At 44.2% G+C, this 25,759-nt stretch overlaps 2 protein-coding genes across 4 annotated transcripts; one reads left to right on the top strand and one right to left on the bottom strand.

Annotated features, from left to right (window-relative positions):
* Positions 1-39: 39 nt before the first annotated feature.
* Positions 40-10,752, bottom strand: LOC100217951 (purine nucleoside phosphorylase). Its single transcript, XM_002187666.5, has 6 exons — positions 10,730-10,752; positions 7,283-7,452; positions 6,878-6,981; positions 5,455-5,630; positions 2,347-2,537; positions 40-1,343 (listed from the first exon to the last, which is right to left on the bottom strand). Exons 1-6 carry the CDS (start codon positions 10,750-10,752, stop codon positions 1,126-1,128), a joined length of 882 nt encoding a protein of 293 aa, XP_002187702.4. The 3' UTR covers positions 40-1,125.
* Positions 10,753-18,454: 7,702 nt separating this feature from the next.
* Positions 18,455-24,832, top strand: CMTR2 (cap methyltransferase 2). 3 transcript variants are annotated; one of them, XM_002187695.6, is made up of 2 exons: positions 18,455-18,723; positions 21,215-24,832. In XM_002187695.6, exon 2 carries the CDS (start codon positions 21,234-21,236, stop codon positions 23,526-23,528), a length of 2,295 nt encoding a protein of 764 aa, XP_002187731.4. In that variant the 5' UTR covers positions 18,455-18,723; positions 21,215-21,233; the 3' UTR covers positions 23,529-24,832. The 3 variants fall into 3 exon arrangements, with proteins under 3 accessions (XP_002187731.4, XP_030138152.4, XP_030138153.4); XM_030282292.4 differs by lacking the exon at positions 18,455-18,723 and adding an exon at positions 18,735-19,198; XM_030282293.4 differs by lacking the exon at positions 18,455-18,723 and adding an exon at positions 18,735-19,318.
* Positions 24,833-25,759: the final 927 nt, after the last annotated feature.

Below are 25,759 nucleotides of genomic sequence, written 5' to 3'. Positions count from 1 at the left end.
ATAATGCACCATTCTGGTGAATGTTCCCCCTTTCTTGACAGACCATAAACACACTGGGAAGGGACAACCTCTCCTGTTTGTCCTTTAATCATTTGGTTTGGTTCATTTGCTTTATGTAAGAGGACCAAGAAAGTGTCAGAAAAATATCATACCTGTTTCAAAATATTTCCCCTGTAATTTCACATTGTTAAAATCCACAAACCATTGGTGCTCCAAAATCTGCTGCAGGGACAGCAGCAAAGCTCATGTGAAACATGGGATCGAACAGATCTCTCTGTCTTTGGGCACCAACAGGAGACCAGTCTGCAGTGCTGAAGCCACTGATCTCCAAGACATCCAGAAACTGATCAAAACCAGGGAGACATGGACCTGGATTCTGCTTCCAGCTTGGCAATGTTTACATGGTGCACAGGTAAGCCATGCCTTGTACTGAGCTGAATTTTCATGTCCTGCTAAATTGGGCAATAAAACAAAATAGAGAGGTGTGAGGAGTGCTGGGGATGTGCTGCTCTGCAGCTGGTCATGAGGTGCCAAGGGTGAGGAAAGAGTGGCCCTTCTGGGAGGGGAAGTCACACAATGACTTTCCCTGGCAATGCAGTGGTTTTCCAAGCTGTAAAATCAATTGTGATTCACCTGCTCTGCACCATTGCTTGTTCCAGGCAGATCTCATTTTTATCCTGGCCCATTTCATGTATCCAAAACTCATTTTTTTCCTGGGCTTCCACTGGTTTCAGAGCAGGCCCTACCAAAGCAGGCCCAGCAGGCACCAAGCCCCATGACCAGCTCTTGATCTGGCTCATGTGCAGTGGGGAGCAGAGACTTGGGGCAGGAGGGTGTCCCAAGAGAGACAGCTGGAGGTCACAGTCTCTGGGGCTCTGTTGACACTGGGGTTTGGGAATGTGCCAGAATGTTGAAGTGCCAGTAAGCTGTTTTGGTCACCAGCTATTAATGAGGGGATCATCCTGGCAAAATTCAAACTGAACCTCTGCACCTAATCAGATAAAGCACAAAGATCAAAAGGTCTATTTAAAATTGGGAGAGAAGGGGACAGTCCCACCAACAGCTCTCCCCCAGCACTTGGTAGTGTTCACACACGTTATGATATGCAGGATTAATGGCTGGAGGTCATAGAGAGTTTGTGCTTTCCCCCAGCTTCCCAAGGAGGTGGGTGACCAGTTTCTGCAGGGCTTCAGCCCGGACCACCGAGATGCGCAGCACTTCCTCGTGGTTGGCTTTCTCTTGGCTGCTGTAGCTCATCACCGATTTGTTGGTGATGAGGGAGATCCCAAGCACTCGGAGGCCACAATGCCTGGCCACAATTACCTCTGGGACAGTGCTCATGCCTACAGGAGGAGAGGAAAGGACCAGAATAAGTCAGGATTTACACCAAAACAAGACCTCTCCAAGGCTGCAAACCACAATCCTACCTCCAAGCACATGCCCTTGTCTCATTCCCCACAGCTCTGTGTCTGAACTCTGTAATAGTTAAAGGCTGTGATACGTACAAGGCTCAAATAGCTGCAGACTACAGTTATAACTCTGTTCAGCACAATAAACCTCCTGCATTTGATCCTTGTGCCACAGCTCCCTCCTCAAGATGTGTCAGACTGCTTGCAGACTTGCTAAGGAAGTACTGATGTGCTGTGTCATTTGGCTCTTCCTTGGCTAAAAAAGCTATTGCTTTTTATATAAAATATAAAGCTATTGCTTTTTATATAAAATATAAAGCTATTGCTTTTTATATAAAATTTATATATTGCTTTTTATACTTTTAGAAATAAAAATGTCTTTGAGGGGAGCTGAACTCCTTTCCTCACATGCAACAAATCTGCAGGTATTAATATACAAACTTCCATGAGCCAGGGGCCAGAGAAGGAATCGTAGCTGGAGGAATCATATGGATCATGGCACTTAGTTTTCTTTTACACAGTTTGGAAGGTATCCACGATTACCATCCCTAAACAAGACTCATAAGAAAGGCTGGTTTGTAGAGAAAAAGTACAGTGAAAATCTTTACAATGTCAGGAAAAGACTTCATTTTTATTGAGCCCCACTCAGTCCACCTGAAGTGGAGCCATCTGAGCATGAGAGACTTTGTATTTGGGAAATAAACACTAAGTTGTGCTGGGATCCCTATCCTGCACAGCTGTAAGCACAGGGACTTTGTGCAGATCCTCCCAGGAGCTGCACTAAGCCACTGCAGAATGAAGCAGAAATACACAGAGCTCATTTCTCTAGCCCCAGGAGACTTAGAGAGTCAAAGACTGAAGCAAGTCAGCCTTGAGCAGAATTAACAGTTCAATCCACGTGCTCAAAGAGCCCTGGCAGCCCAGGCTGGCAGCTCACCCACAGCATCAGCTCCCAGCGCCTGCAGCAGGCGGCACTCGGCGATGGTCTCGTAGCAGGGCCCAGCCTGCATGCAGTACACTCCGTCCCTGGTGAAGCTCAGGAACCCCAGCTCCTGGGCACTCTCCATTGCCAGCCCAAGCAGATCTTGTTCATAAGCATCTGACATGCAGGGAAACCTCACTCCAAACCTGAAAGGCAGTAAAGGACACAGATGTGTGATAGTGCTACTGCTGCCTCCGTCAGAGTCCAGGGATGGTCATTCTTTAGAGAAAAGAGAAGTGTTAAGTGCAGACCTGCCATGGACGCAACCTCTCTCATTCTGCTTTTATCATTAGGTAATTCTGCCATCAATCATGGAATAGTTTAGGTTGGAAGAGACCTTCAAAGGCCATCTCATCAAAATCCATGCAGTGAGCAGGGACATCTGTGGGTCTCAGATTCAGTCAAAGAGAGAAACTGAGAGTTTCTAGCCAGGCAGAAGCCTGGGAAAAAGTTGGAAAATAATGTAAATAATTCTTTAGTTCTCTTGTTATCCACATTGTTTATAGTTAAGTTCTATCACTGTGTGTCAAGCACTTTGCACCAATGGTTTGGATTGTTTTCACTTCAGGACCAATGGAATTGGTCCTCAGGAAGCTCTGTATAAAAGAGCGGTGTATTTTGAATAAACCGGAGTTTTACTCTCAGCAGCTTCTGAGTCAGAGTCTTCTCATTCCCGTCCTGCCTTGACAGTGACAGACATCTTCAGCTAGATCAGGTTGCTCAGAGTCCTGTCCCATCTGGCCTTAAATGTTTCCAGGAATGGGGCACCTACCTGGGCATGACATTCCTGCTAGATCTAGTCATCCAAGACTGTCAGCACACAGAGCTTATGGTTGTTGGAAGGTCTAGCACTACTTCCCTTCTGCAGGAACCCTTCTGGAATGGTTTTTCAAGGGCTCCTGTCTCTAGGGAGCACTGATGGCCAGTCCTCTCTCTCCTCAGTAGCTGCTCATGATGTCTGGTAAACATTCCCCACCAGACAGTTGCTGCTCTGAGGCACAGAGTCCCTCACGCTGTCCCTGGATGGGAGTTTGAGCCCGGCCTGATGGAGCATCAGTCCCTGCATTTAAGGCCCATCACAGCAGGCACCTACTTTACATCTTGCAGCTCCAGGGCCATATTTTAGGTAGCTTTCATCTTCTGCTTCAAAACTGAATCTCTTGCTTTAGGTCTTAAAATAGCAGCTCAGTCCTGCTCCTGATGGAGTGAATCCTGCTCTTGACCCAAGGAGAGCAGAAGAAGATGGCAAAGATTGTTATGCTGCCACTGAGGAAACCTAGAAAATAAACTCCCAGCCACGTTCACCAACGCAGTTCAGTACGAGTGGAGCAGGTCCCTCATTTATGTTATTAAATCTTCTGTTTGTTTACATGTTCTTCCAGCTGAATGCTTAGGGCAGTAGGTGCCTTATTTTGTTTTTATAAACATTAAATATTATATAAATAAAAACAACCTTCCCCTTCTGGTCTAAGGTAATAAGTATTCATCACCATGAAAATTGCTTCCCTTCTCTGAAGGATGGCCAGCAATGCAGAAGCCCAATCTCTAATTTATTAAAAAAAATATTATTTCCACATCACTTCATTGCCTCTAGTTTTGCTCTGTTGTGCTTAGATAAATCCTTCCTGGTAGCTCAGCTGGACAGGATTTTCGGAGTTTGCTCAGCTAAATCTCTGCAATACTTTGAAACCTGATTCATAAAGACGTTTTGCCCATTTTGATGCCTTGGTCAGCAGTACAGAAGTCACCTCCCAGAGCACTGCAGTCTTCACCAAGAAGCTGCTTTTGGGAGGCAATGAGGCAGCTATGCTGCCTTTGAACGCTGTCCAGATGCAGTTGTTTGATTGGAGTTTCTCCTCCTGCTCCAGAGCAATTATGCAAGTCCAGAGAGCTTTAAACACCCTATGTAGCTTCTCTGCTTTTGATCACTTTCCTCCAACCCACAGCAACACCTACAAAAATGTAAAGATGTTCCACTTCAGATGGGTACTGTCCTCTTGCCATGGAATCGCAGCACAGTGATTATTTCTCCTGAGGCAGCTGCCAGCACCTTTCAGATTATTTCAGAAGCAAGAGCCAGGTCTGCTGTTACATCAGGAAGGAACTAATTGAAAGCCAGGCAGGCCACCTTACTCTCAGCAGAACTTTCTCTCTGGAAAGATCTGAGGACAATCCAGGTGCCTGCCCTGCAAACATGTCCATTTTTCACAATGGGCTTTCCACCTTACCAGTCTGATAGTATCTTGGAAGGATTTTGGGATCATAAATTCATTTCTGAAGGGACCTTGAGGTTATCTAGTCCAGTATCTTGCTCAAAGCAAATCCAAATCTGTTGGCAACTGCATTCCAGGGGTGAGGATATGTTAGAAGCTCCTCTCTGCACTCTCAGTAAGGTAAAGACTCTGCTATACAGCCAGTACAGGAAACCTGACTTCCCAGTTCAGCCAGCAGCAGGTGGCTCTTGTAGATCTCAAGGTCTTGGAAGAAGCTGCCAAGACAACCACCCCTCATCAGAGCAATGCCTTCAGTGAATACAAAGCACTCCAGTTTAAAGACCTGGATACAGCAGTGGTGATCAGGAATTTTAGAGGTTTCACCTTTGCTCTGCCCTCCATTTACTGCCTGGCCTCTGCTGTACCCATTCCATCACACCAGAAATGGCTGTTGATAAACCCAGGCTGGAGACAGCACAGTTCACTGATTGCTCAGTTAAGAGGAACCAACAGAGAGAAGGGCTGATAAGAAGAGGAGCAGTGGGTGTCTTTAGCAGATGGTACAGCTGGTCATGTCAGGAGAAGGATCAGACCTACTTGTACAAAACAAAACCTTCTGGGGGTTTGTGTGTGAGCTCCTTGTAGGCTTGTAAAAGTAAGCAACAGCCAAGGGAAGGCAGGGCAGGCAGCACAGCACATACAGCTATTGCTGTAACTCTTCCCTTGTGGTTACCTGGAGCCAAACTCTGCCTCTCAGTAAATATTTGTCAGCAGGCACAACTGGCAGTGCCAGCCCATGGCTGAAGGAAGAAAAGATTAATTGGTAACAGTGGAGCCGATGCCTTCTTACCGCTCATCATTTGGCCCACGCAGGGGATTCTGCCCTCCCAAGCCAAAGAAGCTGATGTGATCCCTTATGAACATGATGTCCCCCACTTGGAAGTGGGGATTCAGTCCTCCAGCAGTATTTGTGACAATCAAGATCTCCACCCCCAGGAGAAAGAACACCCTGATGGGAAAGGTGATCTGTAAGAACCAAAAGCATATGTGCAATGAGTATCACAGTCAGCAGACAGCTACTGCTACTACATTTGTCATGTCACAATTTGTGCATGCAAAGAGTCTACATAGGGAGACAAAACAACCTTCTGCAATTTTAAACATTCCTCTAATTTAAATAGAATGTTAATGCTTTTTAAACAAATTAAACATAATCTTGCAATGAAACAAAGTCTTGCATTAAAATCCAAGAGCACAGTTGCACTAAGGTCAAATAAAGGTGGTACAGAAAGAACATGCAGATAGTTTTTGCTCACTGCCAAGGTCTTGCAGAGATCAAACCACTGTGCTGATTGAAGTAACTATTTATGCACATGGACTTGGAGAGTAATCCAAAGCTAAGGAACAGTTGGGAGCTGGAGAAAAAAAAATTAAGAAGTTTGATTTTGAGGAGTCACAAGGGAATTTGGGTGATGCATGCTATCAATCAAATGCTACTGAGAGCAAAACATTTCCTAGTAATGGACACTTCAAGAAGTAAGTTAATTTTAATAGACAAACATGTCTTGATAAAGCTAACTTTGTACTGAGTGATTTTAAAATAGCTGTTTTTCTATAAGAAGTTGGGTGGTCCCAAAAATTACAGTTTATATCCAAATGCAAACAACCTCAATGCAAAAAAGGAAAATCACAGAGCTATGCAAATTTAAAAAAAAAAGAGCCAAAAAGTAAATATTATTGTTGTTTTCTAGCAGAAAAGTACATATATGGTAGGTAACATAAATCTCCACACATTCCAGTATGTTAGCTGGGAGGTTATAGCAGCTTGCAGTAGCCTGGGAACTTTTTCTAGGGGAAAAAAAAAAAAAAAGCTGTAAACTATATAAATGCAGTAGAAGATTAAAATAGATTATTCTTATCGAAGTTTTCTCATTGTTGATTTAAATCATGAGTAAACTGACTAAGTTAAAGCACGTAAATTCATCTGCCTTATATGATTAATTATTTCTCCCTGTAAGAGTAGCAGGGTCAGCCAATTTGTATGGCTGTACAGCATCTTCTTCACTCAGCAGAAGCCAACTACCTCCTGGTTTGAACTCCCAATTCAATTTTTTGGGGGCAGATCTGAAATCTAAGAAAGACTAATTTCAAGAGCAATGTAAGTTCATTGCAAGAGCTAGCATTCTGCAGCTAGATAGCAAAGGAAGCAGTCACTTCTGCAGCTTTTACAATACATCTCCCCTACGTGAATGTTTTCCTTAAGGAGAACTCACCATGCTGAGAGAGTAGCCTTCGTAGGAGTGGAAACGTCCCTGCATGCACACGCAGGGCTGTCCATTCAGCTCCCCAAACACCAATCTGCCAACATGCCCTGACACTGCAAATTAACAAAGTCTCAGTTTAGTCACAGGTCTCAAGGAATTTGACTTTAGAGGGATCTGCTAATTGATGATTTTGCTTTGCTGCAGGGCCAAGCACTGCAAAAGCAGGAGCTGGAAATCAAATAAATATATACACCTATAGATACACCTAAATAAATAGCACCTATATCTGTGCTATTTTTATGGTTTTTTACTATGGACACACATTTCACCAGTGTGGGAGGTCTGCAGATCCCTGCGTGGGGCTCTGCTGCAGGCTGCTGGTGGGTGGGTGCTGATGCCCTGAGCTGAGCTCACCTGAGCTCCGTGGGAAGTGAGGGATGTCCTCATAGGGGAAGACTGTCCTGTTCTCCAACACATCAGCCAGAGCTCCCAGCCCAGAGCCGCAGACGAGGGCGATCCTGGGCTGCTGGGCAGCTCGGGCACGCAGCCAGTCTGCTGCCTCCTTATACACCTCGTAGCTATTTCTGCAGGAGGAGAACAGTGAGACTGTTATCCCATTCAGTGAGACTGTTAGCCCATTCCAAGAACAAGCTTCAAAGGACAAAACTCCTGAAAAGGTGCAGAGAAAAAGAAATTTCATTAAGACTACAATAATAGAAGCTTCACTGCTATTATTGAAGATGCATCACTTTTAATCTCATATATTTTACCCCTGACTACAGGGAAATAATTTGAATCCCCTTGGCTGCTTCATTCTGTAGATGAAGAATGGCTAATGATACCTAGATCACAGAAATGTCACAAGGTATAACCACTCCTGCTTCTGATGGGCTCTGTTCTCTCCTGAGTTACTGAAGAAAGGGAAAAGCACAATTAGACAGAGAAATTCCAACCTATATGAGTGTGCATGGGGATGTCCAGCCTGTGATAGGGAAATACAAGTGTGTGGAGCTCTGAAGACACCTGAACAACACAGCTGGAATGCTGTGCTGATTAAGGAGTAGACACTGTCATCTGCAGAAGGTAAAGATTCAGGTAAACTTCTGAAACATGGGTGAAGCATCATCTACAGAGATGGAGAAGCCAATCTCTGTAAGTGTTGAGCACCATCAGCTCCCACTACTTCCATCTAGGCTGGTGCCACATGTCAGACACCCACCTCCTCGATACCTCGTGCCTCCAGTACAGAAGGATAAACAGGGAGATTGTACTCAGCCTCTTTTCTCCCACAGAGTGGGCATGGGATCACACCTGCAGTCCAGACATAGCCAAGAGGCCCAGTGACATCAGTCTCCATCAAAACAAGTGAAAACCAGGAATTTGGGCCCCAGAGTTTAAAGTCATTCAAGAGGAGGACTCAGCAGATACTTTGGTTAAAAAAAGTCTAATGCAGCAGGAGCCCCATTGCCTGAAGGTGGGATAGAATTGGCATTACAGTGCCTGTTGTACATCTGTCTCATAGGAAAGGAGAAGAGTTCAACTTTTAACCTCTTAGCCCAGTATTCAGATGCCTTAATCACAGTTTTGAAATGCAATCAATAGCAAAATAATCCTATAATCCTGTTTCCAATAGGACAATGCAGACATTTTCTGAAAGTCAATATCAAGGTTGATTGGAAACTATCCTCAAAAGCAGGAGTACTAGTAGCAGTTCTTGGAAGCAACTCAATCATTACCATTGATGAGTAGAATTAATGACTGTACATGGTAGAGGACTGGGTCCTGGAGTGAACCCACAGGCAGGGGCAGCTGTTCTCTGTATGAGTAGTCGATCTGATTATTGAAAGGTGAGAAAATCGGATACTGTGAGGCTGCAGGTGATGTAAAATTGACTGGAGGTGCTGATAAGCACTCGCTATCTATCCAGGAATGTTTCTTTTGGTTCTTTTTTATCAAGTCTCTTTTTTCAAGAGTTGTAAACCCCAGTAATGCTGTAATGCTGCTCTCAGCAGTCTTAGAGGACAGACAGAAAAGCTTAGGCAGTGGTGCTCCTCACTCCAGGAAGTCTCAGGCCACTAAGAGGATTGGTTCTTCTGACTAAAGTACCAGATATGCTTGTTCTTTCTTTATACTGACAGGGTCAGTAGTTATTGCACAGGTGTTTTCTGTGAGCATTTAGCCTCTTAACTGGTCTAGTTACAACTGTAAGTATTATCCAACATAAAATACATGGAACTTATGGTCCTAGTTATAAACTGTAATGTCAAAAATACACAAAAATGTCATAAACCTGCAATCCAATGGGAAGAAATAACTTCCATACACATAGATTAAAATGAAGAGTCATACTTAGCTGAAGTACTTTCCGAAGGGAAAGTTTGGAAATGAGAAAGTTTATTTACCATCATATACTGAATTTTCTAAGTGCATCATGAGCTCCTGAAATAAGCAGGAGCTGTGAAAATGACATTAATAAAGACTACACTTGACTACGTTATCACTTGCTCCCAGACAAAAGCTTTAAAAGTGTTTTACATACATTAATGAACAATTCCCCCCAGTTTCTCTGCTGAATAACTGTAATCCTTGTTTAGAAATTCAAGGGAGCCAAGAGAATTTATATGTAATGCCCAAGGTTTTGACATACCTGTGGCAGGCATGAGAAAAGAACCAGGTCACCCGAATCTGCTCTTCCTCATGACCATAATACTGCTTGTTCCAGTATTTTTTTTAAGTGCATAAAGTGTTGCAAAATAACATTAAAGAATGGATATTATTCCTATATCCTCAGAAATTTTAGGAATGTGGGATGGAACCCATTCAATGTCTGCTGAAGACATCAGGACTGACTGAGCTATGCCAAGTTAGAGTGAATTTTTTTCCTTTTAAACAGAAAATATTAAAATGCTTCTTAACCAAAGAAGTAAATCTCCAGTGCTGCATATATTTCTTTGCCTGAAAGGAGCTCCAGCAAGAGCACAGGGGCCTGGCAGAGCCCTGTCCATCCCAAAAGCTTTGGGCACATCAGAGCTGTCCCCAGTGCTGAGAGCACAGCGATGCCAAAATTAATCTGCTTGCAGTATTTAGCTTTCAGAACCCTTCCGGATGGCATCAAAGGGACTGGCAGGCACTGATAATTTCTGAATGCAAGGGAGATACCTGCTCAGCAGGAGCAAAGGGGGAGTTTGACCCGTGGGTCACCAAGCAGAGTGTTTGGCCTGGAACTGCATGAGCACAAGGCCTGTGCAAGCTTTTTGACAGCTTGAATTAATACATGTAGCACAAAGGCCCCTCTAGCTGCTCTAACAATGCACACCTAATAATAGTGCTTGGTAGCATTGCTTTGGATTAAATCACAGGATCAGCTGAAAACACAATCCCCTTTATTGTGATTGCTGTCATCCACTGGAGAAACACATCTGCTGCAAAGCACAGGACTGTCACCGGTGACAGATCTTTTATGGCATGAAAAAAACCCACTCTTATTTGCTTCTAAGTTGGCCAAAAGCAAATCTATGTAAAAAAGCAGACCTATCCCAATATACAGCTAAAGCATTTTGTTTGGGGGCACATGGCCATATGTATTCACAGTCTGTGCCTCTCCACAGGAGATATTTGCCTTTTCTGGCCCATAACCTCTCCCAAGGTCACCTACTCACTGCCATATTTCATAATACCAGCACCTGCACAGGCAGATGGCCAGATTCCTCTCCAATAATAAGATGTTTACTTCTGAGCAGCCTTTGTCTGACATTTATTGAGTGCCCAGTAGAAAGGAAACAAGGTGAGGAAAAGCAATGTAATTTTGTTAGCCCCATCCAGCTTGGACATCCGTGCATCCCCTATTTCACAGCACCTTACCTGTCTTCCTCAGCATAGGCCATCCTCCTCCTCTCTGGTTAACCAAAAGAAGGGGATGGTTGCTGGAAATGGAGCTGCAGGATTTTATTTGACCAAAGAGCAGAGGCCTATTGAACCTGCAGAAGCTGCTGCTGTCTCTGGCAGTGAGTCAGGGAAGTGTGTCCCAGCTTCTCTCTGCTGTCCCCTGAGCATCTCTAATCCCTGAGTAGGAGGGGCATGGTCAGGACATCTGCTTTTCTGGCCTCACCCCACATGACACACATGCTCTAGAGCTCTGCAGAAAGCTTACATGCATGCACACACACACTGTAATGCAGATTAAGCCTAGAAATTTCACACGCACGCACACAACTTTTCAGCGGCTGACAAGGGATCTGCCTGGATCTGCACCTCTTGCATCACCTGGGAACCAGCTGGAGTCACCTGCTCCTGTGCAATTCAAACCCCTGGGAGTGTGCAGGCTCTCGGAGATGACCTGTACCACCCAGCACCGACACCAGACCTGTCCACATCTCGCATCATTACCTCCCCATTCTTTCATGGCAACCAGGGGTGATGACCCATGAGCTCCCCTCAGGGCTTTTTGTTCATATCTAATTGCCTCACCCTTCCCAAAGGAAGGGTTCAACAGAATATGGGGAGACACAGGAAAGAAGATAGACACCCCACCATCTGTCCCTTTAATTTTAGCTTTGCTGTGTATGAGAACAAATATAAAACCAACCCTGTCATATGGATCTGTTTGTGCATCGGTGTTTGATCCCAACAACTGATATGAACCACATTTTGCAGAGCCAGAGATGTTTCCAAGGCAATTGAATGCCAGAAAAATTCAAGAAAAGCAGTGATGAGTAGAGACCTTACACGCCCTAGCTGAAAGGCCACATCTACAATATGCATTCACAGCTTAATAGATCCAAAAAGGACACATGGGGGTATAATTTATAAATATCCCAAGCAGGGACAAAACCTCAATTAGAACTTGTCAATTCTTAGACAAATCACCCAGACATTAACAAAAATTCAGAAAACTGGGCAGCACCCATTTCAGGCCTTGGATTTCTTAGTTCTTACATTCCTCTTTCCTTTTGATCTTGAAGACCTTGCATCAAACAGACCATTGTGGCCCCAGAAAACTGTCTCTGAGAGCTCCAAAACCAAACAAGGTAATAAATGCACCAAGAAAGAAACAGGGCATTTTTAGAGGGAGATATAATTAATGCTGGAAAGCAGAAACCCAGCAATGCCACCACAGACTGGGAATCTGCAAAAAACAGCAGAATTTAAAAATCCAATCCTGTTTTATTTGTTGCAAAATACAGTTGGTGCTGAAGAAATAGAAAATGGATCTGAAGAAAAACCATAATGAGGGTCTTTCCCCTCAAGTTCTTGACCTGCCTTTCTCCCTCAAGTTCACATTTCCATTTAGCTCTTGCTTTCTCTTAGAAAGCTTAAAATGCCTCTTCTACAGAGACAAGCAGGTGGGGTGCTGCCACATCAGGACCTACAGTACATTGCTGCACTGCCATGATGCATCTTGCTCTTGGTTTGCTGGAGGCAGTGGGAAAATTAGCATTAATAATAATTAATATAAATATTTTTCCTTCTTTGCCCTCTTTCTAACTCAGTTTTTACCATGTTTCCCCTCATTTTTTCAGCTATGTCTCCTTTTTGTCATCTCATTCTTGTACTTCTGAATCTTGGCCATATCTACCTCTGCCTGTTCTAGGCATATTCTCCTTTTTCCAGCATTGTTTTTCTGCACAAAACACAGCAGACTGAGAGCAGAGATGGTTTTAGGTAGATTTAACTGCACCAAACCCTGTGCCCAAAGAGAGCCCACATTGCTTGGCTGTGAGCCAGTATGCCAAAGGACTCTGCAAGTCACCATCACCCCAAGCAACATTCACCCAAACCTGAGCCACTTACCAGCTCACTCAAGTCTTTCTGCCCTCTGGAAGTCCAGGCTCCTCTTGCCACTACTCAGGACTTCTTTGAAACCCATTATTTGCTGCCTTTAAATTAAATTACAGAGCAATGTTAGGCCCTTAATGTTGATTTTCCATATAGCTTGTTGGTATCAGCAGAGTTCTGATGCCCCCCAGATACGTTCCCTTCTTCAGCCTTAATCTGATTACATTCATTAATCTGATTTTTTTTTTTTTTTGCAAAGCAGACAAGAGAGATCAGACAGCCTGAGAGCTCTTCACAATTTGCTCTCATCTAAGACAATCTCCTTCCTAGTTTGGATTTACATGGAAAACAAGATTATCAAAAAGAGGCCATTTTATCTATCTTTCTGCAATGTCTGTTATTTAACAGCAACAGAAATTACTTGAGTTTTAACCTGTAATGCTGCAGTGGCTGGACAAGTGCAAGATAAACGTTCACTCTACTAGGACAAAATTAATTTGAGCACTGAGGACATTCATGCCAATTAGACTGCAGGGAATGCTCCAAATCAGATTTATCTAGAAAAAGCAGGTATTGAATAGATTGCATAATGCTGAAAAAAATTATTGAGTCTCTGTCCTGAAGGAATCTCAGTTGTCTCTGTCTGTATGTGTCTGCAGCAATTTGTATCTATAATCCTGATGTTACTGCCTTGGCTGTCATTCAAGCTCTGCTTCTGTAGTGAGAACCTCAACTGCTACAGGATGCAGATACAATCACCTGAAATCATTTTCTGACAATGCTGTACATTCCTACAGCAATTTCCATCTAAAGAAGCGTCGGGAAGTATTTTGCAAGCATTTCATCAAAACATTTAATTAATGCTTTAGGGTAAGTCTCCACTTTCCTGTGTGCTGACATTATCACTGTATCCAATTATCTTGCAGTCTTCTCACATGTATTGCACATCACTCTTTTGGGAAGGGGAACTGAACTGCAGAAATATTCACAGAGTGTCTACACAGTGGGGACAGCCTAGCCCAGAAGGAAGTATCCCCCCAAAGCATTACTGTGCCCATACAGGTGCACTTAGCTGGGGGCATTTCTCCCAGTTCTCTCATACTTAAAAAACCAGGATTGTGCCTCAGTGCTTTGGAGGAAGGTGAAATGGCTAAAGCTTGGTAAGATTCTGCTTTTCTGCTGACTACGGAAAGCACTTGTTCCAGGTTTGATTAAAAATTACTGCCAAGAATTAATCGGGAATTTTGCAGCAATTTGGAAAGGCGTTGTTCAGGAAATTCATTATTGTCTGTACACTGGCTAGCCAGACAGCCACTGAAGTGTTACTAGTTACAAAAAAGGTAGATAAAATTGAATTATATACCAGAAAATTATTCCCCAACAGATCATTTTAATAACCATCTCTAACAAGATCTGCCTGGAGTGGTGAGCATGCTGCTCATTGTGCATCGACAGGAAAGAGACCTCTGACCACAGTGAATGCAGCAAAGGGTTGGCCAGGGGAACAGAAAACCAGACATTCAAAGAGCCTGTCATGGTTAGCTGAGCAAAATGAGAGCAAAGCAATGCTTCCATGACAGCCTGAAAATGTTGCCATGGAGGCAGGAGAGATACAGAAACTCAAGATAGGCAGCAGGAAACCGAGGAGATGCGTGTTCAGTTAGGCCAGACGTCAGAAAAAAGCTTCCAGCTGGCCAAAATGTGCAATCCTAATAGCCCTCCTGTGAGGGCAGTGGGAAAAGGCTTTTAGGACAGAGATCAGTTAATGTAAAGGGTTTAAGATGTTTACTGGCAGGGAAGCAGCCACAGCACTCACAAATTGTATGCCTGCTCTGTAAAACCTCACTATCTTTATACGACTCAGGCAGAAAGAGGAAGCAACTTGACAAAACCTGTGAATAAATGATACCAAGAAATCAGTAAAAGAGCAGAGATGTCCTAATACCAGCCAACACTTCCATCTTCCAGCTCTAGGAGATGTATCAAACAGCAAAGGGTAAGACTGGGGTTGTGGCTATGGGAATTTGTGGAAGCAAAAGCAACTGTGGCAAGGAACTTAGAGAGAAAGAGTATAAAAAAGATTATTTGGGGATTTGAGGGAAAGGAGCTGAACCTTCTGAAGGGATACAAAGAGCACAACCAGGGATCAGCAGCATGTCAGGCTTGGGATGAAAGGATGGGCTTTTCAATGTGGAAGTGCTTTGAGGCAGGCAAAAAATCAAAGAGTACAGGGGAAAGTGTTGTGGAAGGCTGAAACAATCCTTAGTGAGAATAAGTGGAAAAGAAACCACAGATCTGACAAGGGACTAAAAAAGGCCACATACCCTTGTGATCTACAATAAAAACAAATAACTTTAACTAAAAATTATAATGAATAAGGAAGAAATGCTTTCAGGCCTGTCACAGAAGAAAACAATTCTCAGATAATTAAATTAGACTACACAGCTCCATGTATCACTAAGAATCATTGACAATAGATATATTTTCAACACAGGTAAATGCAGTTCATATCCTGGCACCACAGCCAGCTGCTGGCCTGGGGCTCCAATATGATCCTCCATATGAAGAACATGATTTCTCCCTAGGAAGGTCACTTACTTACATCAAAACAACACAGGACCAAAGTTTATCCTCCTCTGTGGTCTGGTTTCCTCTTCAATAATTGATAATACTTTGACACAGTAAAATGCCAGACCTTTCACAAGGTCTCAGGACCATGTCCTCAGTTCCCCAAAGCCCTCTTTGGAAAACACTGATTTCTGGAGGTCAGTAGGTGAACATACTACCACTGGTAGTTGTGGTCTGTCAGGATGTATTTGTGCTGTTCCAACAGGATCAATGCTTCCTCCTTATCTTGTCTGTGGTGCAATAATAACACATAATTGAACAGCTGATAGGTTTTCCCTTTCATTTAAGTGATTTTTGTTTAAAGAAGCAAAGGTTAGATAACTGTACGTCATTTTAGTAACTGGCTATGTCAGACACTGTTTACTGGAGTAAACTCACTTTCCTTGTAGCAGACAGCAGCTGCAATTCCTCTGGTGATGAAAGTGAAACAAAAATCTGCCTGACTTTGGATTGCAAGCCAGAAGCAGCAGAAGAATGACCCTTATAGATCAGTCCCCAAGGTCATGGAAACCCACTTCATTAAGGGCAACCAGCTGTCCCAGCATCATAAACCACAATAGTCAATAGTGTTGTGATTTAGATAGCACACTGTTTAATTTAGATACTCTATTAGCAATAAATCTAATCATAATCATCCACATAATCACTGTGAATAATTCTTCCCATGTCTGACTGAGAGCATTCTCTCAACTGCTCTGCCACACCAATGCTATCACCCCAATTTACAAATGTCTTGCATCCGGCACAGTGATAGAGAAAACCATGGTGAGATCTGGTGCAAAATTATGTGGGTTTGGGACTGATCTTTAGAAGCAGGGTGAGAAGTACTGGGTATCCCATGGAATTTATGGAAGTTTCTTCCTTGGCTCAGAATAGTCTTCCCAGACAACTCCCTGTACACATCCAGTATGACTGAAAGAGCTCCCAAATACTCCAGCAATACTCCCCACTCCATCACATAGTAGAGTTATACCATATATCTACAAAAGAAAAAAAAAACAAAAACAAACAGGGGCATAAACAAAACGATTTTGTTATTAGTGAGATATTTAACTTCTTATGTTTAACTGCCCAATATTCCTTTCAAGACAGATGCTTCCATCTGGGCTGTTGGTGCCACAGCTGTGCACACAGGATACAGTCTGATTGGGAAAATATCAGTTGTAGATCAGCTGATAAAAGCTTAGCTCTATAGAAGCAGGGCTAATGAAGGAAGAAAGTGCTATGTTCTCATTTTAAGTATCTTACATGGACCAAAATTATCAAACCAACCAACCACAACAACAACAAAGAGAGATTATTTTGCATAAAACAGAAGTGTCTACTCAAATTTCTGCTTTAACTTGAAGAGATTTCAGAAAACAAAAGAATCCTGAAGCTCACAAGCTGAGTTCAAAGTTTAATTTCAGAAAAAGCATCACATTTTTCTTAAGCATGCTATTCAATCATATTTATTTTAGCTAGGACTCTTGTGCTATCATGCGCTCAATGATGAATTGTTCTCTCCTGTGATTTGAAAGAGCCTTATCTCCAGGAGTCCAGGGGAGTGTGACTCTGAGAAGCTGCAAGCTACAGTAAAAGCCTGGCAGGGCAGCAATGCAAAGGTCAAGTCTTGCTTACATACCACTTTCCCCTATGAGCTGAATTGTAGCTGTTCTCTTGGTAGCATTTTCCAAGCACTCAAGAATGTGTGAGAAGTGATGTGTTTGAGAAGAAATTAAAAAGACTCAACCCTTAAACTTAATGCTTTAATTACCTATGGCCCACAGAAGTCAGTCAGTGTAAACCTTGTGGCTGGTGTGTGAGCACACAGAAACAACAGAAGGAAGGCAACCAAAACATCTCAGCACCACTGGAAATATCAGTGAGAAAGCCAAAACTAAAGGAAAGCTCTGCTCAGGCTTTTACTACAAACACAAACATTTCAGACTGTAACTTACCTTTGATCTTCCCACTATAAATTCTCATATGCTAAACTAAGATTTTAGCAATGCCATTACAGTGAGCCCTGTACAATCAAGACCAGACCAGGCACTGGAGAACCCACCACATCCTCAGCTCCACACTCTCAGCTCCCTACCTCACCAGCTGCCCACTGCTTTCATTCATTTGCTCCAGCTCTCCCTCTACTTTTACATAGCCAAAAATCTTGGTTATGTAAAGGTGATCTTCAAACAGGCCAGTTAAAGGGTGAAGAGGCACCGAGACAGAGAAATGTTCCATCTGCACCTCAGCTCTTTCTCATTAGGTAAAACTTCTTTCTGATGTGGCAGTAAGTACCATTTTGTTACACCACTATTAGGGGTCAATATGACATGATTTGGCTGGAAAAATACATTCCCTCTTTTTTTCCCCTCAAGGGGTTTAAAGAGTTTTAGTCCTGTAGTCCTGTTTATAGGTAGCACTGGGCTTTTTCTATACTTAAGAGTCTTTCTATTTTCTAGCAATATTGATTCATTTTAGAAAGCAAACAAGTAGTTTAAAAGAGAGGAGGAAATTGTCTGGTTATAGATCCCTGTGCTCGGTTATGACTTTAACATACAAATTCTCTCATGTACCTAGAGCCAAAGAAAAGATCCTTTACGTATATGTAATTATATTATCCTTACAATGGACATGTAAAGGAGGTTTTTTTTTTTTTCAGTTACTTGGCTTCAAGCAAAATTTTCCCAAGTTATCAGTTCTGAAGCCTAATACTGATAGCACTGAATTTCTGTACCAAAACTACTTATGGCTTAAGACTGGATTGAGCTTCATGAAGAATATGTGAGTGTGCAAAAATCAATAGCAGGAAGCCTGGTATTAAAGCAAAAGCATTTCTGCTTACTCATGCTCCATTGTTGGCTATTTACTCCCAGAAGGGCTGGGGAGTGCCATGTTCCTGAACCTGCATATAGGAAAATCCCCACAATATTTAAGTCTCAAAAGCAACTTGCACTTGCTGTCTACTGTAGTAATGAATATGCTTTGACCTTTCTGCTTCTGTGTGCAGATTAGATGTTGTTTTGCTGTCTAAAGCATCTGTGTGTTTCCAGGGATGCTGCAATGGATGCTCAGTGATGCTCATTATGACTGTTAATATTTCAAGGCTCTTGCCTCCTGCTAACCCAAGCTGGGTGTAACAAGTCTCCCGGGGATTTAGAAAGGGCAGCAAGGTGGGTTTACTATGTGAAGAGTCTGAAGCACCTGCCTTGTGGGTTACAGAGGGCAAAGCAAGCTCTGGAGGAGCATCACTGCTGATTCCGGAGACTCAGCGTGCGCTGAGCCGTGGCCCCTGCAGGGCTGTGAGATGATCGCGCTGGGCTCAGGCTCCCAGGGCAGGCGGCCCAGGGCGTCGGGAAAAACCACACAGGGCGCTGAGCCCCAGCCCTGCCTCTCCAGCGGGTGGCCACACATCCCAACACAGCTTTTCTCCTCTTTTCTTCCCGAGCAACCTGTCAGCGTTAGCGCTGGTAAGTGCTGCGCCGATAACTTCTAGCAACGCGCTCCCGCTGGGCCCCCCGCTGCTCGGAGGCGGCTCCGCTGCGCCCTTTTCCTCGTGAGGAACAGCCGCTCCTGAGCCCTGGTCAGGAGATGGAGCCGATCAGCCGCGCTGCCGCCTGCCCGGCCTGCGCGGGGCTCGGCCGCTCCTCGCCCATCCCAGCTCCGAGGCTCCCCAGCGCTGATGGCAAAGCCGCAGCGGCAAGAGCCCCCCCGGCCCGGGCCAGGGCGGTGCCCCCCGAGGAGAGGGCGTGTCGGGCGGGCGAGGGGCCGGGCTGGGCGCGCTCAGCCGGCTGTGAGCGGGAACGGGTCTAGGCCGCGCTGCAGCCGCGGCCTCGCGTAGGGAGCGGGCGGCGCGGGAGGAGCCTCGGGCGGGCGCGGCGCTACGAGAGGCCGGGGCGGCGTGAGGCAGTCGGGCCGCGCTGAGGAAGCGGAGCGCGGGGATGGGTGAGGAGCTGCTCGGTGGGGCGAGCCCAGAGCCTGGTCCTGGCCTGAAGGGATCTGGAAATGATGAAAAAGCAGGCGTTTGCCTGTTGTTGCTGTGTGCTGAGTGAGCTTGGATTTAAGGTTGAGTATTGTTGGTGTTCTGGCTGGAGCACCTCTGGGACGGGCTAAGAAAGCTGGGGTTGTTTAGCCTTGCAGAACGCTCCGGGGAGATCTTAGAACCCCTTCTAGTACTTAAAGGAGGCATATATGAAAGAAGGAGAGCAACTTTTTACATGGGCATATAGTGGTGGGACAAGGGGGAGCAGTTTTTAACTAAAAGAGGAGAGTTTTAGATTGGATGTTAGGAAGAAATTCTTCTCTGCGGGGGTGGTAAGTGCCTGGTACAGATTACCCAGAGAAGCTGTGGTTTCCCCATCCCTGGAAGCATCCAAGGCCAGGTTGGATGGAGGCCTGTGTAACCTGGTCTAGTGGAAGGTATCCCCTACCCATGGCAGGGGGGTCAGGACGACATGGTGTTGAAGGTCCCTTCCAACCCAAACCTCTTCTTGGTGTTTAAAATGAAATAAACTAGACAAGGGCACAGTGGTCTGTGTTTTTCCCAGTTTTCCTCTTTACCCAGAACATCCTACAAGAAAGGATGAAATTAAAGCCAGACCACATCTGCGTAGAGGATAGGGAAATTAAACCTGCCCATTGAAAGACCTTAAACTGGGGAAGGGCAAGATGAAACCTCTGCTGTGTGTATGACCATGTGCCTCTCTTTTCCTCAGAGGGCTGATGATGATGAGGGTGGGCAGGCAGACAGACAAGGGCTGTGGCCTGAGATGCTGCATGGGTATGAGAGGAAGAGTAAAGTGCTGAGCATGGCCATTGTTTCCAAACTTTCTCAGCTCTTTGAGTTTTAATCCAGTATTTTCTCAAACTGAGTTGTTATGTAACACTTAAGGTCATTATATTTTGCTTTTGTGGGAATGGGGGGAGGGCTTGAGGGATGGTTACAGAGATAGGAAATCTCTCAGCCTATCTTGGGTGGTACTTTTGATTGAATTATTTTGCTTAAATGAACACTTTAGTTTGGAATAAATTGCTGGCTGGCTGATTTCTGGTTAGTGCCTGTCACTTGTGCGATGTGTGCTTTGTGCTGAGCGGTGGAGCAGATTGCAGCAGCCTCGCCAGCTTTGTGTCAGTGTGCTCATATTTGTCGGCCTTTACCCACTTGCAGCACAGCACTTAGCACTACTTTCTTCTTTAACATCAAGCACATATTCCCATTGACCACAGCTGCAACCAAGTCCTCTCACTTCAGGTTATCACAGTTTTTTCACTCATTAAAGGAAGGCATAAGGGTTTGCAGTCATCTGCCAGAGAGGGGTAATGCTGAGCAGAGAAGGGGAGCACAGCTCACTGGCTGGTGCCCAGCATCCCTCCAGCTGAGGGGCAGTTCTTCAGGGCCCCAGTGAGAGGCTACCCCACATTATACTGGTTCTGGTAGAAGAGGTAGGGGGGTTGTTTCCACTTGGGAAATTGGAGGAGCAGCAGCTGTGCTCCCTCTTGAAGTTGCCTTTGCTTGTGGTTCCCCACCATCAATACTTAGAGCTCTCAGATAAACACTGCTATAATCAGATGATAACATTTCTGGACCACTTGCTGAATTTGGAGAGCTTGTGGTGTGTTCTCTTTTGTGACTGAGAGAGATATTTGTATTTAAGTGTCTATACAGTGAGCAGACTATTCAGAGTCAGTGAAGGGCCAAGCACCAGCAAACTCTTCTTCGCTTGCTGTGTAAATAGCAAGAAGGCAAGTTGAGCTGGTGAACCTCCTGATTTTCAAATGACCTTATTTAGGATAGCCCTCATTTACTTTCCTCATTGGTGCATCATTCCATGAAGCATTTACCTCTGTTCTAGAATACAGCTGTTAAGCATGACACATTTTTATTTTTTATTTAAAAAATTTCCTATTTCTGTACTGGTGTGATTGGAATGACGTGGTTTCTTCTCCCCTGATGTTGTCCAGGTTGTGAATTCACCCAAGAATGGATAAATGTAAGCAGCCTTATGTTAACGAGAAGACCAACCTTGAAAAGTTCAGTCCTGAAATTCTTTCTGAAATTGAGAAGCTCTTTGCAAAGAAGTTTACTTACACTAAGCCAGTGAATGATGAATGGAAGCTGCCAGATCCCAGCAATGCTTTTACATGTGATCATGTGGAATTTCACTCACTCCTGGCTCTGAAGGACTCAATGAATGAAGTGAAGAACCAACTGAGTGATAAGAACCTTGAGGATTGGCATCAGCACACCTCTTTTACCAATAAAGCAGGGAAAATAATATCTCATGTGAAGAAATCTGTGAATGCTGAGCTCTGTACCCAAGCATGGTGCAAATTTCATGAGATCCTGTGCAGTTTTTCTCTTCTCCCAGAAGAAGCTCTTCAAGATGGAGAACTGAATTCTGTCCACCTCTGTGAAGCACCTGGAGCTTTTATAGCCAGCCTTAATCACTTCTTGAAGTCCCACCATGTCCCTTGCCACTGGAATTGGGTGGCTAATACTCTAAATCCTTATCATGAAGCCAATGACATCCTTATGATGATCATGGATGACCGTCTGATAGCAAACACATTACCTTGGTGGTACTTTGGCCCAGATAACACTGGGGATGTGATGACATTAAGACATCTAACAGGACTTCAGAGCTTCGTGAGCAGTATGACCACAGTCCACTTGGTAACTGCTGATGGCAGCTTTGATTGCCAGGGAAATCCAGGTGAGCAGGAAGCTCTGGTCTCACCGCTTCATTACTGTGAAACAGTCACTGCTTTAATGATCCTGGGCACTGGAGGATCCTTTGTTTTGAAGATGTTCACTCTGTTTGAACACTGTTCTATCAACCTACTCTTTCTGCTAAACTGCTCTTTTGAGGAGGTCCATGTCTTTAAACCAGCCACCAGCAAAGCTGGAAACTCAGAGGCCTATGTGGTTTGTCTTCGCTATATGGGCAGAGAAAGCCTTCATCTGCTCCTTCCTAAAATGACGCAGAACTTTGGAACAGAAATGGTCAACAAAGCTCTTTTCTCCCAGCATACACTTCCAGAATCATTCCTTAAAACACATGAAGAGTGTTGCATGTTCTTCCACAAGTGCCAGGTAGAGACTATCTCTGAGAACATCCGTCTTTTTGAGCGCATGGAACAGGCAGAGCAGATGAAACTGAACAAGTTAAGAGACTGTGCAGTAGAATTCTTCATGCAAAAGTTCCACATGAAACCCATTGGCAGAAATAACTGGCTTGTCAAGAAATCCCAGGCTGGTTGCAGCATGAATGCAAAATGGTTTGGGCAAAGAAACAAATATTTTAGTACATACAATGAAAGGAAGATGATGGAAACCCTGACATGGAATGATAAAGTGGTAAAGGGCTATTTTAATCACTGGGCTGAGGAACATAGTTTAAATAATGCTGGGAACATGTGCATCCTGGAAGGACCATTTTCTAACCTTGAATGTAGCTTTTGGTACATTTTGGAAGGAAAAAGATTGCCAAGAATAAAGTGTTCTCCATTTTGTGATGTTCAGGTCTTAGAAAATCTTAATGAAGCTGTGAAGGAGTTGGGTGGGGAGAAGCTGAAAAGCAGATCAATGCTGCAGTCTTGTCAGTCTTGTGAAGTTCTTCCTGGGGAACTCATACTGGCAAAAGTGTCTGATCTTTCCAGGTGCCATCAGGAAGCCCTAAATGAAAGTTGTAGTGCCCGATTCAAGTGCCTTGTCGTGGGCTTCCCCACCCTCTGCAACACAGAAAGCCAGCCCAGTATGGAAATCAAGCCCATGGACGCAGCCATGCTGCTGACTTTCAGCTTCTCTTTGCTCTATGATGGAGAACCTAAGTACCAGCAGCACCTTTTGGAGTGTGTTCTGCACTCGTTGGCCCAGCTGGCAGCAGGAGATGCGTTGGTTTTGCCTGTTCTCTCCTGCCTGACACGTTTCACAGCTGGCCTGGTCTTTGTGCTGCACTGCTGTTTCAGGAGCATCGCGTTCGCGTGCCCGACCTCGCGGGAGCCGCTCAGCACCGGCACCGCTTTGCTGTGCGTTGGTTACCGCGGCCTCCCCGCGCCCGTTGTGGAGTATCTGCAGCATCTGAATGCACTGATGAGCTCTTTGCTGGACACAGACTCCCCCCAGCAGGTTCTGCAGTTCGTGCCCATGGAGATTCTCCTCCAGAGCAAGCTTTTGGAGTTTCTATGGGATTTAAACACGGCCATTGCAAAGAGACAGCTCCACCTGATTGTGCAAGCCCAGCAGCAGCAAATGACTAGTGACATTCCACTTTAAAATAATTCTAGAACTGCATGAGTTGCTGCTGCTAGACCTTGTTTTACAGGCAGGCAGAATGTGTTAAAAACATGGTTAATGTGAATGTAACATTAATGCAAAACTGGTGTGACATTGAGGGTGCTGGCAGGATGTTTTGAACAATCAATCCTAGGTGCACCATATTGTATGTGTAGGAAATAGGAGAAAGAAAGGCAGACCTTAATTTCTGACCATTGAGCTGGGTGTTTTAGGATACAGAATAACACAGAATCTTTGATTCAATGGAAGCAAGGGCTGACAAGTGAGCATAAGCCTCAGAGCCTCCTATTACCATCCTTAAAAACTGTCTTTTGACATCCCTTTAATTTACAGTTGGCTTAATTCTTAATGGTGACGTGGGGGAAATCCTGTGTAACTTGCCTTACCATTTTGGATGGTATGAAATGGTGATGGTTATGGGTAAGTGTCCCCATTTACCATTCTTAAACAAGAGCCTCTGAATTTTCACCTCATAGCCTTTGACTATCAGCCTCTTCTTTAGCACTTCAGTGAGTGAGGACTGAGATGAAAAATTTCCTTGCCAAAGCCTGATAATGGTTTCTCCATCTCATTATTGCAGCTGTTTCATGAATGCCATGCTGATATCCTGAGTTCTAGTTCTTTGTGCACTTCAGTCACTTGACAGAAGGATCAAGTGGAGCTGTTTATGCCAGAGAAGTGCTCAGCCTCTGGCTGTTCATTGCTTACTCTTCAGACAATAATTTGGATTGCCATCAAGCCCTCTCTTGTGACTTCTTATGGGTCCAAAGCTGAGCTCAATTCTCAAGAATGAAATTTGCTAGAAGAATTAGCCAATGGCTATAGACACTTAGGCTTGTAACAAGCAGAACCTTTAGGAGACATTTAAATGCAGGAAACTTCTACCAGCCACGAGAGGCTCATAATGTGCAGTTGCTGGGATTTTTAGCCTTTCTGTGCTAAAAATCCTTAAAACAAAGGCTTTGAGGTGTTACCACCTGAACAAACAGTTCACCAGTTGTGTGCTGCCTTTCTTGTGCACACAAGCGTTTTCATGTTTGTGTGGGAACCCTCAGGGTTGATACAGTCGTGAAGCTTTTGTGTTATAAGTAATCAATGTGTGCTTTTGATGTAAATGATGCATATATTTTTTGAAGTAAAAAAAAAAAGATGTTGATTTACATAGCTGTTGTATATTTTCAGTTTATTGACAAATGTTGAAAGTGCTAAAAGACTTTTTTTTTTAAAAGAAAAGATGGGGAAACAAATGCTGTTTGGAGAAAATAAAGTCTTTTATTTTAGGTTTTCGTTGTTGCTGTTTACATGTTTCTTTACCCAATATGGAAGAAATCAATGAAATGCATTAGGGGAGCCTGGGAGGATTTAGTTTTTGGGTTTTTTTAAGCCATGCTTTCCTCATAATTTATCCATCCTTCATGAGTGAAGGGTAAAGTCGTCTTCAATTCTCTCTAACTTTTGGAGTTTATCAGCTTAAAGAGACTCCACTTGCAGACGTGGTCAAAGCAGTGGAGGAGGCCTGCACACAATTCCCTTGGCCTTGTCACTGAGCCCTGCAATCCATGTCCCTCTGTGGCTGCTGTATCTCTTAGCAGCAAGGATTTTGTGCTAAGGATCTTCAGTTTCTCCGGCCTGTGGCAACTGCTCTGGTAGGACAAGGTTGTTATACACTGTACTTTTGTCTGCAGAGTCTGTTATTTATTCTTATCCAAATGTTCTCATCCTAATTGCTTGCCTTCACCGAGTGGTGTGATTGAGAAAAGGCTGTGTGCCTTATTCCTCAGGACTGGCTCTGCTGCACTGCCAGGGGTTCCAGGTGATTGTCTTTGGGTTGCCTGTCCAGTTTGTCTGGAGAACTGTCTGCTAACTCGTTTTGATTGCAATTATCAGTGCTAATGTGTTTTTCCCATTGCCTTTCTCTTTGGGAGTAAGCACCAAATTAGCTTGGGAAGATCATTCTTTGTCCTAGAGGTATGAGATGACACAGGAAATGAATCCTGTTCTGATACCTTCGTTTCCGTATGGCTAGTGGTATTTTTTGGGGAAATCTTTATGCAGGAAGTGAAGTTGAATGGATACTGAACTGCATGACAGCCTTGCCTTTCTTGGTTTTAGTGAAGCTGAAGACTTTGGTTGTTAATGTCAAAATGTTCTTCAGGGGACGTGAGGACTTTGGAACTGTCCTTGAAACAGGAGACTGGGTTGGAAGTGCT

Source organism: Taeniopygia guttata, chromosome 11, assembly GCF_048771995.1.
Source record: "Taeniopygia guttata chromosome 11, bTaeGut7.mat, whole genome shotgun sequence".
Lineage (NCBI taxonomy): Eukaryota > Metazoa > Chordata > Aves > Passeriformes > Estrildidae > Taeniopygia > Taeniopygia guttata.
This window is presented reverse-complemented; position numbering and strand designations above follow the sequence as displayed.